The sequence below is a fragment of the Zea mays genome, chromosome 5 (assembly GCF_902167145.1).
Source record: "Zea mays cultivar B73 chromosome 5, Zm-B73-REFERENCE-NAM-5.0, whole genome shotgun sequence".
Taxonomy (NCBI): Eukaryota; Viridiplantae; Streptophyta; class Magnoliopsida; order Poales; family Poaceae; genus Zea; species Zea mays.
In genome coordinates this window covers 220,109,581-220,126,256 of record NC_050100.1, presented here as the reverse complement: position 1 = coordinate 220,126,256, position 16,676 = coordinate 220,109,581, and the positions used below count along the sequence as shown (strand labels likewise).

Genomic DNA, 16,676 nt, shown 5'->3' with positions numbered 1-16,676 from the left:
TAGAAACGTTTTTGGCAACTGCAAAGACATGGGTACGATAATTAGCGGTGAAAAAAAAAAGAATCGGCAGTGAAAGTTAACGAAGGACTTGAACACTAGGATTGAACCATAGTGTCTAAAAGCAGAGACCTCGCCTTTAGCCACTAAAACTTATATTGGCTTTGTTATAAAAATAAACTATATACGATATAGGGCAACTAATGCCCATTTACCTATCGAGTTCTTCTCGCGCCGGCCAATGGGACGAGTACTTTATCCTAAATGAAGAAAACCCGCCTATAAAGCAGCACTGGGCTTTAGTGCAGCCCAGTTCAAGCATATATATCTAGGGCAGTTAGAAATGTGGGCCTTCCCATGATTTACAAGTGGGCCTTCATTTCCCTGACCAGAAACAGGAGCCCGCGGAAAATGCAATCAAGGATAGCTTGCCGTGGAGCAGTTTCTCCGTGTCTCAAATTCTCAGTAATTCTGCTTGATCAACCTGGTTCAAATGACAACGACAGGTACAAATTTAGCACGACGGGTTTGATTTGATGTTTCGGATATCGACTTGTTGGGGTGAAGCCGAAGTTCAAGAGAGGAGGAATGTCATGAGCATGGGCCTCAAGGCTGGATTTATGGGCTGGTTTTAAGAGGGCCTTTGGCAGCACCTGCACCTGCACAGGGCGGGCAGGGAATGAAACAGAACTCCGCCTTGTCTTCCTCCTCTGCCTCCGTGTACTGCTGTTCTTGCTATCTCTCTCTCTCTATTCATCCTGCTATCCCCAGCCTGTTTCCCTCTGATTCTTCTCGATTTGTATCTAATACTCTTGTATGTAAATACTGTATTGATTTGGCAGTCAAGGTTGGTGGCATTGAGGTGCTCTTTTGAGTGGTTTTATTTAGAAAACGTTGGGATTCTTTTTTGAGTGAATACTACCAACGAGCGACGTCCGATCCTGCTCACGAGTCACGTCCCACGAATCTGAGACAGCGACTACCAGCGTAGGGCCGGACCACTCCAGTAGGAAGGACGTCGTGGCGTTTGCGCTGAGCCGCCGAGCCCGCGTCCGGTCCCCGTCCCTCCCGGGGTCACGACTCACGAGGAACTCTATCGCCGCTCTCGGCACATCGGCCCTTGGCTCTTGCCCGCCATGGTGCCATGCCCAGGCCCAGCTAGAGATGTCAATGGGGACCCGATACTCGCCAACCCATGGGGAATTCCCCTATTAAGGTACGGGTATGAGACGAAAATTGTACCCATGGGTATAGATATGGGACAAAATCTCCACCCATTGGGTAAACGGGTATGGGTTTGGTAAGCAATAATCCGAACCCGATTACCCATGGGTATTTCCTACGTGTACACCTGTCGTGTTTGTATGAATGAGTTGAGGCCGAGCTGGCCACCAAGCCCAGCACGACAGCGCATCAGGCCCCAGGTCCTGGCCCAACAAGGCAACTAGCAAACTAGTAAAAAACAAAACCCTAAAATAACCAGTCATATGCTACGCCCTGCCTAGACAACGGTGACGACCATGGATTATCAGGCGCCAACGAACTCAGATGGTGACCAAGGAAGGTGAGAAAACTCCATTTCTTCTATCGGTCCCGAAGTACTTATGTCTTTTCTGATGGATGAATGAATGGATCATAGTTCATGGATCAGTGCTTGTCGATGTAGTGATGTCTAAACTCTAGATTGTTTGTGCTACATGTTAGTACGTAGTTATCCCTTAATTGGGGATGAAGATCCATTGGGGACCCGAAACCCGAATGGGGATGGATATGAGATAAGTTTTGTACCCATGATGGGTATGAGGATGTGTATGGGGATGGATCAAACATGATGGGGATGGGTATGAGATGTTATAACCCGGTGGGGAATTCTCCATTGACATCTCTATGCCCAGCCAAGGCGAGTCGGCAGAGGCTTTGGTGGCGCTGGCGCCATGCTAACGCCATCACCGCGCTGGTGCGGTTGTCCCCCATCAATCATTCGAACGGACACAGGGCCCTACCGGAGTAAATTTGTACTCATCCCTGACACTCCATGAGACGGGCCTCCATGCGCTGCATGGGCACGGCCTTGCCATCGGTCCCCATGGATTCAACAGGGAAACCCGAGAAGCAAGAGAGTTTTTTTTTTGTTTTTTTACAGCAGCGGTTGTCGGTACGGTAATACATGCGACAGTGCAGCGCAGCAGTGGCATGATCCAGGAGTAGGAAGCCCAGGAAGGATAACGTAACAGTAACAGTGCCCAGATGATCTCCAGCCAGCCTTGAACAGTGTGCTCCGATCGAGCAGAGCAATAGCATAACCGTCCCAGCTGAATCACAAAACATGTCAGTAAACGCAGCCTGCACATAAATCCATTCCTTTAGTTACAGTTCGAGTTTCCCAGCAAAAAAAAAGAGAGAGACGTGCATAACGGAGAAAAATAGCTACTAGTGCCTAGTGGAGTCCCAACGAGAAGGCAGCAGCATATTTACAGCGAGTCACATCACAGGGCGCCGGCCAGACACCTATTGTAAACTGTAACACAAAATGATCGTCGATCTATTGGACTATTCCGTGCTCCGCGAGATCACCTCGCCAAACTTCATGAAGAGCTCGGCGTCGGACGCGCTCGACGAGTTGGTGCAGGAGAGGGCGCTGCCGCCGCCGCCGCCTCGTAGGCCGACGTACTCGCTGACATAGCTCGGCGCCGTGGTGGACGGCTTCTCCGACGCCTGTGCCTGTGCCTGCGCCTGCGCCTGCTTCGGGGGCGGGCCTGCTGGGCAGACGAGGCTGTCCAGGACGCGCGCGACCTCGTGCATGGTCGGTCGATCCGACGGCTGCCTCTTGCTGCAAAGGAGCGCCAGCTGGAACACCTTCTTGACCTCGCCGAGGTCCTTGCACGTGTCGGTGATGTCCTGGTCTACCGTCTCCATGACCGTGTTCTCTGCGGCTTTGGATAGGATCTGGAGGTAGCCAGATTGCAGATGAGGAGGACAGCGGCTTTGATTAGCTCGGCAGGTTACAAATTAATGCACACATTCACAGGAGCGTTATTTTCCCCCTTTGCTAGTTGCTACTAAGACATGGACATCCAAGAACCGCAGTACCGATTCAACTTTGTAATTTTTACTTTAAAAAAAGATCTGAAAGAACTTAACAACGTTACGTAGGAATATCAAGGATCTGGCAGAAAGTAAAAGTTGGCCACTACAAATATCGTGACAACAGTGTGCAAGCATGTAAATTTTTCTGGCGCATGATTGAAGGAAGGCAGGGGACAGCAATGGCAGGCTTTATGGGACACTGGCAAGTTATAATTGAACTTTCACCAGCCATGAGCCATGCATACAATGAATCACACCACCACACAGTGAGCGCAGATCTATTCACATGATGGGTTTCATGCATGTAGCTGGTCCCCTCGGATGTAGCCAGATCTAACGCACATGATTGGGTGCATATTGAGGCGTAAAATCTAAAGGTCGTATATGTGAAGTGGGACTAGGGAAAGAAAAATCAAGGAAAACTATTGCGAGCAAGTAAAAAGATAGATGGAATAGTTACCAAGTGGTGAAGGTTGCACTCGTCGTCGACAGGCTTTTTGCCGGTAAGCAGCTCCAGCAAGACAATGCCGTAGCTGTACACATCCGATTTCTCGTTGATCCGGGATGTCCGTGCATACTCAGGGTCAATGTAGCCAATGGTGCCCATCACGTACGTTGATGTGTGCGTCTTCGACACACACAAGCTCTTGGCAATACCGAAGTCAGCAAGATGAGCCTCGTAGTCTTTGTCTAGGAGGATATTCTTTGACTTCACATCCCTGTGGATTATTCGTGGACTGCATTCATGGTGAAGATAAGCCAGGCCTTGAGCAGCTCCGAGAGCAATCTTGAGGCGAGCCTCCCAATCGAGTTTCTTTTTCTTCGATGAAGCTGCTAAAATTAACAAACAGCAAAAAAAAACCAATTAGAAACATTTACAGGAAGTTCACGATTGTCTTGTTAATGCATCGAAATACCCTAACCAAAAGAACAGTGACGATATCCAGACATCTTTATAGGAAAGTGACCAGTAGGTGCTTGCTGGCAGATAGATGGACATGCGAAAGCTGACACAAGTGAAAAAAAGAGACTAGTCCTCTAAATACTATGCCCTTTGCCAAAAAGAAAATGGTGTTATGTGCAGCCTTACTCCCAAATGTATTCTGCATTTCTGTGTGAGAAATGTTTTAGCAATCTGCACTCACCATGTAAAATGTCCCAGAGGCTGCCATTTTCCATGTAATCATAGAAGAGGAGATTCCCAGATGGTGACAGGGAGTACCCCTGAAGGCTTACAAGATTCCGGTGTTTGATGCTTCCAACAGTCTCAAGTTCAGTCTCGAATTCCTTCAAGCTCTGAGGGTAGTGAGCATACAGCTTTTTAATCGCAATTGGCTTGCAGTTCTTCAGGTCGCATCTGTAGACTGTACTTGAGGCTCCATAACCAATAATGTATTTTTCGCTCAAGTTTTCAGTCATCCTCATTATATCATCATATACATAGAGGGCCATGTTCATGTGGAGGATCACAAGCTTGGGATGAATGTTGTTTGATGCTGAAGCAAGGTTATCTGTCACAGTGCATTAGTAATATTATTTAATTAACAGCCGTACAAGTCACATAAGTTGTCAGCATATTTGAATTCTGAACTCAGGAGATAAGAATGAAAACTGTTTGGGATATGTCAGACTGCTGTAATTATAGAATGTGTAATTATAGTAGCCAATCCTTGATTAGTGGCATGTAGGCCTGTATGGTGTCTATTTATGTACCACTGTACATTGAGATGGAATACAATCAACATTCTCATACTCTTACATGGTATCAGAGGATTACGATCCGCTTCCGCATCCCTCGCGCGCCGCCGGTCCACGCTCGCCGCTCCGCCGATTCACTCGCCTGAAGCGCCGCCGAGCCGATCGCCGCGCCTGATCCACGCTCGCCGCTCCGCCGATTCACTCGCCTGGAGCGCCGCCGAGCCGGCCTCGATTTCTCCCTCGCGGCCCGCGCAGTCTTCCCGGCTTTCCCCGCCCTGCGACACCGCCGCGCGGCGCTCACGTACGGCCGCTCCCCTCCGTCGCGGCGCGTCCGAGGAGCACGACGCACGCGCGGTCTCCCCGCCCGTGGACCTCGCGGCCCGCGCGGTCTTCCCGGCCTTCCTCGCCCCCGGATCCACGCGCGCCCGGATCCACGCGCGCCGCCGGGCCTCCTCTGCTGCTCGCCCCAACCTCGCCGCGCGCCGCCGGGTCTCTCGTCCCCCTGCTCGCCCCCGCCATGGACGAGGCCGCTGCCGCAGCAGCCAAGGCTGCCGAGGACCGTCGCCTCGCCGAGTACGAAGCCGCCCACGAAGCCGTCTGGGCGCAGGCCACCGTCGTCGTCAATGTGAAGGCGCTCATCCCCATCATCCTCGACAAGGCCACGAACACCTACACCAAGTGGCGCGGGATATTCCTCACTGTCCTCGGCAAGTACGCGCTGACTCGCCACGTGCTCGACGATGAGCTGTTCCCCGAGCGCCCCGCGTGGCTCCAGGCGGACTGCGTCGTCTTGACGTGGATCTACGGCACCGTCTCCGGCGACCTGCAGCAGTCGCTCCTGATCCGTCAACGCCCCGCACGTGAGGCATGGTGCTATCTCGAGGACGAGTTCCTCGGACAAAAGGAGTCTCGCGCCCTGTTGCTCGAGACGCAGTTCCGCAACCTCCGCCAAGACTCCCTGACGATTACCGAGTTCTGCCGTCGTCTGGAAACCATGGCCGCGTCTCTCACCGAGTTCGGCGACCCCATCGGTGATCGCCAGATGGTGCTCACCCTTCTTCGTGGGTTGAGCGGAAAGTTCCGCCACATGGTGTCAATCCTCAAGATGCACCGTCCGTTTCCGACGTTCACTGAGGCCCGAACGCATCTCTTACTGGAGGAGATGGAGATTGACGCTCGCCCGCCCTCACCGCCCACGGCCCTCGTCGTGCATCAGCAGCAGGCCCCGTCTGGTCCCTCCTCCACACCGCGCCAGGGGAACCCGTCAGCTACGCAGCAGCGCTCCCACGGTGTGCCCACTGGTGGCCAGCGCACCAATGGTCGTCGCCGTGGCCGCGGCGGGCGTGGTGGTGGCCAACAGCCCCCTGGAAGGGGTACGCCCTCTGCCGGACAGGGCAGTGCACCGCCGGGCATGCATCCGTCCTTCGCACAGCCTTGGGCGGGCTCGCTGCAGATGTGGCCATATGGTCGCCCTCCGCCTCAGCCGGCCTTCACCGTCTTTCCACAGTACGGCGGGTCTTTCGGCAACGTTCCCGACGGCGGCGTCTACGGCACCGGCTACACTGCGCCCCCACCGTATGTCTACGGGGGAGCTGTGCACTCACCGTCGACATTCCAGGGGCCGCCGGCGCCCTATCAGGCGGCTGCTCAGGCGCCCTGGAACCCCACTCATGGAGGCGCATGGAACCAGGACTCCCTCGTGCAGTCATTCAACACCATGACGCTCACCCCGCCCGCACCATCCGAATGGTATGCTGACTCCGGTGCTGGCTCTCATATGACTGCAGACGCTGGTAAACTCTCCAACATTTTATCACCATCATCTCTTACACCTTCATCTATCATTGTGGGTAATGGTGCACTTCTTCCTGTCACGGCCACTGGATCACACATTTTTTCCTTTCCGCATCGTAATCTTGTTCTTAATGATGTTTTGGTCTCCCCAAATATAATCAAAAATCTTATTTCCATTCGTCGATTTACCACCGACAATAACTGTTCCATTGAATTTGATCCCTTTGGCCTTTCTGTGAAGGATCTACACACCAGGAACGTGATCGCCAGGTGCAATAGCTCTGGCGACCTCTACCCGTTCTATCCACCAGCCACCAGCACCTCCGCACTCCTCGCTGCCCCCACTTCGATTTGGCATCGTCGTCTCGGTCATCCTGGGCGTGAAGCTTTGTCCAAACTTATTAGCTCCAGTGTCATCTCCTGCAATAAAGATGATATTCATCCTTTGTGTCATGCTTGCCAGCTCGGACATCACACTCGACTTCCTTTCGGTTTATCCAGTTCTAGAGCTACAAATAATTTTGATTTGATACACTGTGATCTCTAGACATCTCCTATTGTTAGTGTGTCAGGCTACAAATATTATCTTGTTATTTTAGATGATTGCTCACACTACATTTGGACTTTTCCGCTTCGCCTAAAATCCGACACGTTTTCCACACTTGCCAATTTTTTTGCTTATGCTCGCACACAATTTGGCACCACCATCAAGAGCGTCCAGTGCGACAACGGCCGAGAGTTTGACAATTCCCTGGCCCGCACGTTCTTTCTCTCCCACGGCGTTACCCTTCGTATGTCGTGCCCCTACACATCCCAGCAAAATGGCAAAGCCGAACGTTCCATTCGCACTCTTAACAATATTTTGCGCTCTCTCTTATTTCAGGCGAGTCTCCCTCCGGTCTACTGGGTTGAGGCACTTCACACCGCCACATACCTCGTCAACCGGCTCCCTACCAAAACCCTCGCCTCCTCCACTCCTCACTATCATTTATATTCGACCCAGCCATCCTATGAGCACCTCAAGGTCTTTGGCTGTGCCTGTTACCCCAACATGTCTTCCACAGCACCCCACAAACTTGCACCCCGTTCCTCCCTATGTGTCTTTCTCGGCTACTCCTCAGAACACAAAGGCTATCGGTGCCTCGAGCTAGAGTCGAATCGCATCATCACCTCCAGACATGTCGTTTTTGATGAATCTTTTTTTCCTTTCGCCGACATGTCAACCTCACCAATGGCATCCTCAGCTTTGGACTTCCTTCTTGACGACAGTGACCTCACCGCTCCTATTCTTGGAGCAAGATTTGTGCATGCAGGTGCTCCTCTCGATGGTCGTGGGGCAACTGGGCCACCCACGCCACCTCCTGCGCCATTTAGCGTCGGGCTACGGTCTCCAGCATCACGTGCTGGGCCAGGGGCGCCCAGCTCCCCTTCTGCCACGACGACCACCGGCGCTGCAGCCAGCAGCGCCTCCTCGCCGACCACGTCCCCGGTCGGCGCTGCTGCCCCTGTGTCTCGTACACAGGCAGTTGCCAGTAGCGCCACGGCCACCGGACGCACGATCGTCACCAGGCCGATCTCCATCACCCCCGTCGACAATGCGCACTCCATGCGCACCCGCGGCAAGGCCGGCATAGCACAGCCCGTGGATCGCCTCAACCTCCACGCTGTGCCCATGTCGCCTTTGCCCCGCTCCGTTCGTGATGCCCTGTCAGATCCCAATTGGCGCTCTGCCATGCAAGCTGAGTTTGATGCACTGATCGCCAATGACACTTGGAGCCTGGTGACACGCCCTCCCGGAGTCAATCTTGTTACTGGAAAATGGATTTTTCGGCACAAACTGAATGCAGATGGGTCTCTTGATCGCTACAAGGCACGCTGGGTCCTTCGAGGCTTTACCCAACGCCCTGGTCTAGATTATGATGAGACTTTCAGTCCAGTCGTCAAGCCAGCGACAGTTCGGGTTATTCTCTCTCTGGCTCTCTCTCAGAATTGGCCCATCCATCAGTTAGATGTGAAGAATGCATTCTTACATGGCACTCTCACAGAGACAGTGTACTGCGTGCAGCCCTCTGGTTTTGCAGATTCCTCCCGTCCGGACCTGGTTTGTCGGCTCAACAAGTCTCTGTATGGACTGAAGCAGGCTCCTCGTGTTTGGCATCACCGGTTCGCTTCATATCTCTCTTCCATTGGATTTGTTGAAACTAAGTCGGACAGCTCATTATTTATTTATTGCCGAGGGTCAGACACCGCCTATTTGTTGCTCTATGTGGATGACATCGTTCTCACTGCCTCCTCTGTCGGGTTCCTTCACACAGTTATTGGGGCTCTTCAGCGTGAGTTTGCTATGACGGACTTGGGTCAGCTTCACCATTTTTTGGGTATCTCTGTGACACGCTCTGCAGATGGTCTGTTTCTCTCCCAACGGCAGTACACTCAGGATATTTTGGAGCGCGCCGGGATGAGTGCGTGCAAGCCATGCAGCACGCCTGTGGATCTTCACTCCAAATTATCTGCAGAAGGACCTCCTGTTGGTGACGCTACACAGTACCGCAGCCTGGCAGGCGCTCTACAGTATTTGACTTTCACCCGTCCAGACATTGCCTTCGCTGTTCAGCAGATCTGTCTCTATATGCATGATCCTCGGGAGCCACACCTCGCAGCTCTCAAGCGCATCTTGCGGTACCTACAGGGTACTATGTCACTTGGACTGACTATGCATCGGTCTTCCCCTACGGAGCTCGTTGTCTACACGGATGCCGACTGGGCTGGATGTCCCGATACTCGCCGATCGACCTCTGGCTATGCAGTGTTCCTTGGAGACAACCTGGTGTCATGGTCTTCCAAGCGCCAACACACGGTCTCCCGATCCAGCGCCGAGGCAGAATACCGTGCTGTGGCGAACGGTGTCGCCGAAGCTACCTGGTTACGTCAGTTACTCCTTGAGCTTCACCACCTACCTCGCCGTGCCACCCTGGTATATTGTGACAATGTTAGTGCCGTATATCTCTCTAGCAATCCAGTGCAGCATCAGCGGACGAAGCATGTTGAGATCGATCTCCATTTTGTTCGAGAGAAGGTCGCCCTCGGTCATGTTCGAGTACTTCATGTTCCTACGACATCACAGTATGCCGACATCTTCACCAAGGGTCTCCCCACCTCATTGTACCAGGAGTTCCGGTCCAGCCTGACCGTTAGCGATGCTCCCGATTAGACTGCGGGGGAGTGTCAGACTGCTGTAATTATAGAATGTGTAATTATAGTAGCCAATCCTTGATTAGTGGCATGTAGGCCTGTATGGTGTCTATTTATGTACCACTGTACATTGAGATGGAATACAATCAACATTCTCATACTCTTACAGGATAAAATGATTTGAAACCTCCATTATGACTAACACTAACAGTTACTAAAGAGTATTGAATTTTTTCTTGTTAGAGCAACAGACGGGAAACCAAAAAGATGTATCACCTGGTTTGTTTACAGAGACATCTTTGAGCACTGGAGAGTTATGTGGCCAGCAAATAACTACTAGGATAACGAGCATAATAACAAGCAATACGGCACCAACACCAATAGCTGCAAACATTGAGGCCTTTGCGCTAGAGGCTGCAAATCAAAAGAGGGGATGGTTTATTAGTGATGTATTTATGCTCAGAGCAACTTAATGAAGGTAACAATGAGCATACATCTCTTCATTTGCTCTGCATTGGATAATTGTGTGCATGAAGCAGAGTGAAGCCAATAGCCACAAAGTCCAGGGTTACCCAAGAAGCTGAAAAGTTAAGATATAAATATGGATTGGTAAACAAGGACATTATGAAGGAATCATTTAATCCCAGAGGACAAAGACCACCACCTGTCGGGTGAAAATCGTGAGAAGTTGTTGTCTGTAGGTACAGTACCATAAAGATGGTTGTATGATACATTTCTGCAGAAGCGCTCAAGAATAAAGGCACCATAAGTGAAAGCCAGACACAGACGGTTTAAATAATTTTTTTCAGCTGTTAACTTACAAGATATTGAGACTCAAGCAGTAAATAAGTGAAGAGACATCTCCAGTAATATTATTGCTTTCTAATTTTCTGAAAGGACAAAAAAGATAAAGGTCAGCCTGCAATAATTGGGCATAAAATACACCATTAATATGCAGTCTGTTGCTTGAAGTCTTTTTACTGCACCTTATCAATTTATCAGTTTTGAAATGATATAAGAGGAAACATGTACTTACAACAGTATCAAATTTTGTAGCATCCCAACCTCTTGAGGAATCAGGCCACTGAGGTGGTTGTAAGACAAATCACTGAAATGAAATAAAATGTGTCAACATTACTTGAATAAGAAGGGATCAAAGTAGTAGAGACATTCTTCCATTATAAAAAACATAGTATAGATTTTAGCACTGTCAGGTCAGAAGGTGTTTACATCTCCATGATGCTCCTTAAGTTCCCAAATTCAGCAGGAATGTGTCCAGCCACATTATTTTTGCTTAAGTTGCTGCAGGAATTAGAGTGATATCATATCATGACATAATTCAAACATTTGCATTGAAATGATAGGTTATAAGACTTACAGCCTCAAAAGATGCTCTAGTTTCCCAATAGCCGAGGGAATTGAACCAGTGATCATGTTACAGGATAAGTCCCTACAGATATGTTAATGTAAGATACCATAGCACCCAAAGCAATTACTTGAAAATAATGGCCAATCAGCTGCTGGAACTTACAGAGTGTCCAAATTTCTCATTCTTGCAACCTCAATTGGAAGTGCTCCACTGAGATGATTTGATGACAGATTCCTAAAAGGTATGGATGAGTACAAGTTACTAAGTGATATAATCAGATATGTACTATTATATAGTGCCAGCCTAAAAATACAATTTAAATAATAAAATATTAAGAATCACCAAACCGCTTACAGATAAGTCAGACTCTCAAGCTTGTGAAATGAACGTGGAATGGTTCCATTCAATTTATTGCCATAAGCATTGCTGTTACAAGAGCCAGAAGGTTATGTACCGAACCACCAAACGTACCATAAAACTTCAGGAGAACAGATGGAACTTACAAACTAATGAGATTTGCACATGAACTTAAATTCTCAGGGATAGGTCCTATAAGGTTGTTGTTTGCAAGGTTCCTGTGAATAATAAGTGACAAGCGACATTGACAAACATCTAAATTAGCATTCTAGTAAGCATCATATGTAAAAAATATGAAAATAAATATACTTACAATTCAAACAATTCTGTAAGTTTTCCAAGATCAGGAGGAATGAACCCAGTCAACAGATTGTCGTTCAGTTCCCTGAAACCAGATGTATTTAAACTGGGGAGAACACTAAACTAACAAGAAGCAAAGTAACATAAAATCTACACCCTTACAGGTAATGCAGTGTCGACATATTACCAAGCTCTGGCGGTATCAATCCAGTTAACCTATTGCCTTGCAGGTATCTACCATCACAAAATACTGTGAATGGGCCTTACTTATGATTAAAAAGTTCAATGAAAGCTAGATTCTTTTGTCAGTTCAACGGCACAGGTAAAATCATCACTGATGAATCAGCTATGAAACAAATGAGTAACAAATAAAAAAAGAGCTTACAATTTCTCAGTGTATGTCAAGTTGCCCAGTATAGAGGGTATTGGGCCAGATAGCTCATTGAAACTCAGATCTCTGGATCATTACAAAGTAAGAAAGGGGGGGGGGAAAGAAAATTCATTAGTGCTACTACCTCTTCTTAAAATTCAAGAAACCTTAGAAGCCATAATTTAACTTACAGCACTGCAAGCGCCTGCATAAGGCCAATCACTGATGGTATAGGACCAGAGAACTTGTTCCCTTGCAAAGATCTGATATATATAATTTACATATTTAAAATCACTGCTTGCAATAATTAAATCAAAAGCATTTGTTTCAATAAATAGGATTACTATCACATACAACGTAGCCACTTGCAGGAAACCAATATTGAACGGGATTTCTCCAGTAAGATGATTGTTTGACAAATCTCTAAAACAATGAAAGGTCAGGAATGCTCTACAAGTGAAACATTGATCAGTGTTATTCAAAAGGAATAGAATGTACATACAAGACCTGAAAGCTCGTACAGTTCCCTATGGTTTCTGGTATTGCACCCGTCAAGCTATTGTTCTTCACATCACTGAGATAAATATAAGTAACTTTCTGAATTTAGTAAAGGACATAATTTGGTTCGTGATTATAAATGAAGGGAGGCAATTCACTCACAAGTACCACAGACCAGTTAACTGGCACATATCGGGAGAGAGGCTTCCTTCTAAACTATTGCTTCGCAATCCCCTGCACATGAGAAATTTAGATGCGAACGAGTGTGAAGAACCAAAAGGTGGCATCGCCCTAAATTAATGGTTCAAGCTATAGATGACATAAAATTAGTTTATAAGCATTTGCTAGGCTCTTAAACTAGGCAAGTGAGGTACTAAGCAAAAACAAAATTTCATCGTTCACAAGAATACTTACAAGTATTGAAGAACCTCATTCCAATATATTAGATTCGGAATTTCACCACTTAACTTGTTTTGAGCCAAGTCCCTATGGTGCATGTCGCATTAGATTAATCCCATTTAATACCACATAATAAGTATTAGGACTTACAATATCTTCAAATTTGGAAGTTGAGAGAGTGTCGATGGGATCACTCCCACCAGTTTGTTGTTCTTCAAAATCCTACGAAAACAGGAAACGACACCAAACATGATGAAACAAGCAGTGAGGGTAATTTTATTTAACCAATGTCTGGCATGAAAAATACAACTTACAAGTTCTCAAGGTGCTTCAGCTTGGACATGGAGAATGGTATGTCTCCTTCTAGATTGTTAGATGACAAATCCCTGGATCAAAATAGGAATGCTGTTAGGGAGTATTCATATAGAAATATAGGGACGGTAATCAAGGACACGAGAAATGCTAATTTAACAAGGAAAACCCTTGCGAAAGAAGAAGAAAAAAAAGATGGGGAGCCCGGAGGCTAACAATCCACTACTGAGAAGAGTTTACAGTCAACAAGGCAACGAACATTTGAATCTAAACCATTTTTTGGAAAAGAAAATACATAAGCAAAACTGAAACCTACTTACAAAGTTTCGAGCAAAGAACAATCACCAATCTCATCGGGGATCTGTCCAGAGAGTCCATTCGACTTCAAATCGCTAGACACAAACCAACACGCCGTGAAAAAAAATGTCAAGCACAGTTCAGCATCTGATAGTTCATGAGGAAACAATGCAGCGCCACTACATTGAGACAAGACGTTGCAGACTCCCGATGGCCGCTGAGATTTCACCCTCGAGATTGAGCCCAGAGAGGTTGCTGCATTGCATACAGGAAATGGCGTCAGTACCGCACATCGGCGCTAGCAGTAAGTAGAGGCCAGTAGTTTCGCCACAGGAAACTCCTTACAGCGCCGCGACAGCGAAGGTGACGTTGTCGCATAGCACGCCGCGCCACGAGCAGTAGCCCGGCGACGCGCCGTCGCCGGACCAATCGTACAGCGCGTTGCCGCCGTCGCGGAAGGATTTCTTGATCTCCAGCAGTGTTTCTCCTGGATTAGTAAAAGCAGTGGCAGCACCACAGAAGAAGAAGAATCGATAAGAAAGTTACGGAAAAAATAACGGAGTTCGTTACGCAAGGAAAAAATGAATGTAAGCGGAATAACAAATTAACATACAAAGAAAACAAACACCAGGTTTTACGGCCAGAACAGAAAGAGAAGAGCGTCCAAGCACACGAAATGGCAGTAAAAACGCATTTTTACACAATGCAAAGCGCATGAACACCAGATGAAAAAAAAAAGGAACAATTGGATCTATACCATTAAAAGATCCAAACTTTAGATATATACCATGGACCCCACATGTCATTGACTCATGTGGACCCACATGTAAGTGAGATAGTAATGGTATGGATCCAAAGTGGTGATCTTTTAATGGTATAGATCCAAATTTCCCAAAAAAAAACAGAATCACAACAGGCCGCGCTCTAGGATAGGATAGGGCCATAGGGGTGGTGTGCTCGCTAGCTAGCTCGGGTCGCCGCGGCAGGCTGGCACTGCACTGCAGGAACTGCTCCCCGAGGACAGCAAAGAACAGAAGATGCTACGACGAACAGGAGGCAGGATTAGATTAATCTAGTATTTCACCGGTGGGAAAAGGAGCCGGCTATAAACAACGACCACGCCCCCTAATGCTAAGCGGCCGGCAACGGCATCCCAGCAGCAGCGCTAATAAAATACCAGCACAGCAGTACAGCACGCAGCACAGCACGAGCAAGCGCCTGCTCTCCCTCTCTCTCTCTCGAGCAGCGCGAGACCCACCCGCCGCCCGGCAAACCTCTGCGGGAACCGAACCGAACCGAAGCACAGCAAGTCGGCGGGGAACCAACCGTCGTCGGCGACGGCGACGGAGGCGGCCGCGAGGAGGAGGACGAGGAGGGCAGCGAGGGCCCGGAGGAGGCGGGCCATGGCCGGAGCCGCGTCGGGGTCGTGGCAGCAGTGGCACTCGCTCGCGAGGCGAGGCGGGGTGGCGCGGTTTTAATGGGCTCGGGGTTTTTGGTTGGTTTCTCCTCGTGGGAGGAGGAGCCCTGCCCTGTGCTGTGAAGACAGACGGTGGAAGGGGGCCACGTCCATGTGGTTCACTGCCACATTGGTCGTCACTTCACTTTGGTTTGGCCCGGTTGGATGCCGGGATACCGGATTTTTTACCGTCAGACTGCATCGACGGCCGGGGTGTCAAATCTGAAGCCACAAGTTGTAGAGTGTGGAGGCGTACGTTCATAAAAATGCCCCCATTTCGATCATTACTCTAAAACCTTGTTCCATTATTCATAGTACATATGAATTAGATGGAATTAAAAAAGATTTAAAAGATTTTTAACTTGCTAGGGAAACCCGTCCAATCATGTCGAAGGAAACGAGAAGACCCAAAGCGTTGGTTCCTAAATTTAGTTCATGTAAATATCTGAATATCAATTATAAATATTAAATATAGGCTTGATTAAGTTTAGTGAACTTGTCTTGTATTTTAGTCTCCATATATGTAATTAGTTTTATAATTAGACTAATGTGATATAGACTAAACTTTAGTTGGATGGAACCAAACATTCCCCTAAGTGTACATCCTGTTTTTTAGGAATAACAAAAAATATATACGTGGTTATAATATTACTAGTATAATGTTCATGTGTTGCAATATGAAATCAGTCATATTTGATATTACAGTACAACAGTCATACAACACTCGAGGGTCTAGTGACAAACCAATATAATGGACCCTTCTCACAAAAATAAATTTAAAATTAAAATGAACCATCCCACAAAAAATAGGCATATGTGTCACATATCAGATATTAAACTATAGATATCAAACTTTATCTTAGCCAAAATATTTAGAAAAATATGAGTTGAAAGAAAAGGATCTGTCCTGTGGAGCGATGTGTTATATGTGGCTTTGTGTCATATGAGCCCGAGTGTTTTCTCATGTTCTATTTTAGATAATGTCCTGATGGTAGGCGATTCGTGAGGAAGAAAAAACAAATCTACTTTATGTGTTTGATACACGACGCACGTCGTGCCTTAAACGATAAGAAAAATAAATATTTGTTAGATTAACCATATAGTATAGTTTAACAGTATACTTAAATAAAAAATACTTGTTGATATTATTTTTTACAGTTCTAGTTAAGTTTAAATTGATCCTAATCCAGACATCAAAGGATGCATTCTTTTTGACGGAGAAAGTATAGCATGACACTTAGAATGGTAGCTAACTAGGTCGACCTAGAGGTGGCAAAACTAGTTGGGTTGACCTTCGTATTAGGGCAATGATTGTCCTCAGATTTAACGCTACAAGAAGGGATGCCAACATCTTGAATAAGACTGTCTCGAGCTTTCCAGCCCAGCAACATCTTTTAAATTTCGTTCTCAAAAATAATATTCTCTATTTTTTATAACATAATCTAAAAAAAATTGTCTTCTATAATTTCATTGTCTCCAGTAAAGTTCTCTAAAATTCATGTTGTATACCTCATCCTTTTTTTTATCTCTACTCTCTTGTTTTGTGAGTT

General features: G+C 47.5%; 1 protein-coding gene across 2 annotated transcripts; it reads right to left on the bottom strand.

Annotated features, from left to right (window-relative positions):
* Window positions 1-2,310: 2,310 nt before the first annotated feature.
* Window positions 2,311-15,280, bottom strand: LOC100383941 (uncharacterized). Of its 2 annotated transcripts, none has more exons than XM_020537461.2 (27): window positions 14,997-15,280; window positions 14,016-14,157; window positions 13,854-13,925; window positions 13,694-13,765; window positions 13,376-13,447; window positions 13,212-13,283; window positions 13,077-13,148; window positions 12,825-12,896; window positions 12,667-12,738; window positions 12,519-12,587; window positions 12,356-12,427; window positions 12,180-12,251; window positions 11,957-12,028; window positions 11,808-11,879; window positions 11,641-11,712; window positions 11,492-11,563; window positions 11,300-11,371; window positions 11,147-11,218; window positions 10,999-11,070; window positions 10,805-10,876; window positions 10,590-10,658; window positions 10,433-10,504; window positions 10,263-10,348; window positions 10,045-10,182; window positions 4,230-4,595; window positions 3,545-3,915; window positions 2,311-2,943 (listed from the first exon to the last, which is right to left on the bottom strand). In XM_020537461.2, exons 1-27 carry the CDS (start codon window positions 15,073-15,075, stop codon window positions 2,548-2,550), a joined length of 3,012 nt encoding a protein of 1,003 aa, XP_020393050.1. In that variant the 5' UTR covers window positions 15,076-15,280; the 3' UTR covers window positions 2,311-2,547. The 2 variants fall into 2 exon arrangements, with proteins under 2 accessions (XP_020393050.1, NP_001308571.1); NM_001321642.1 differs by having other exon boundaries at window positions 2,326-2,943; window positions 3,545-3,918; window positions 14,997-15,145.
* Window positions 15,281-16,676: the final 1,396 nt, after the last annotated feature.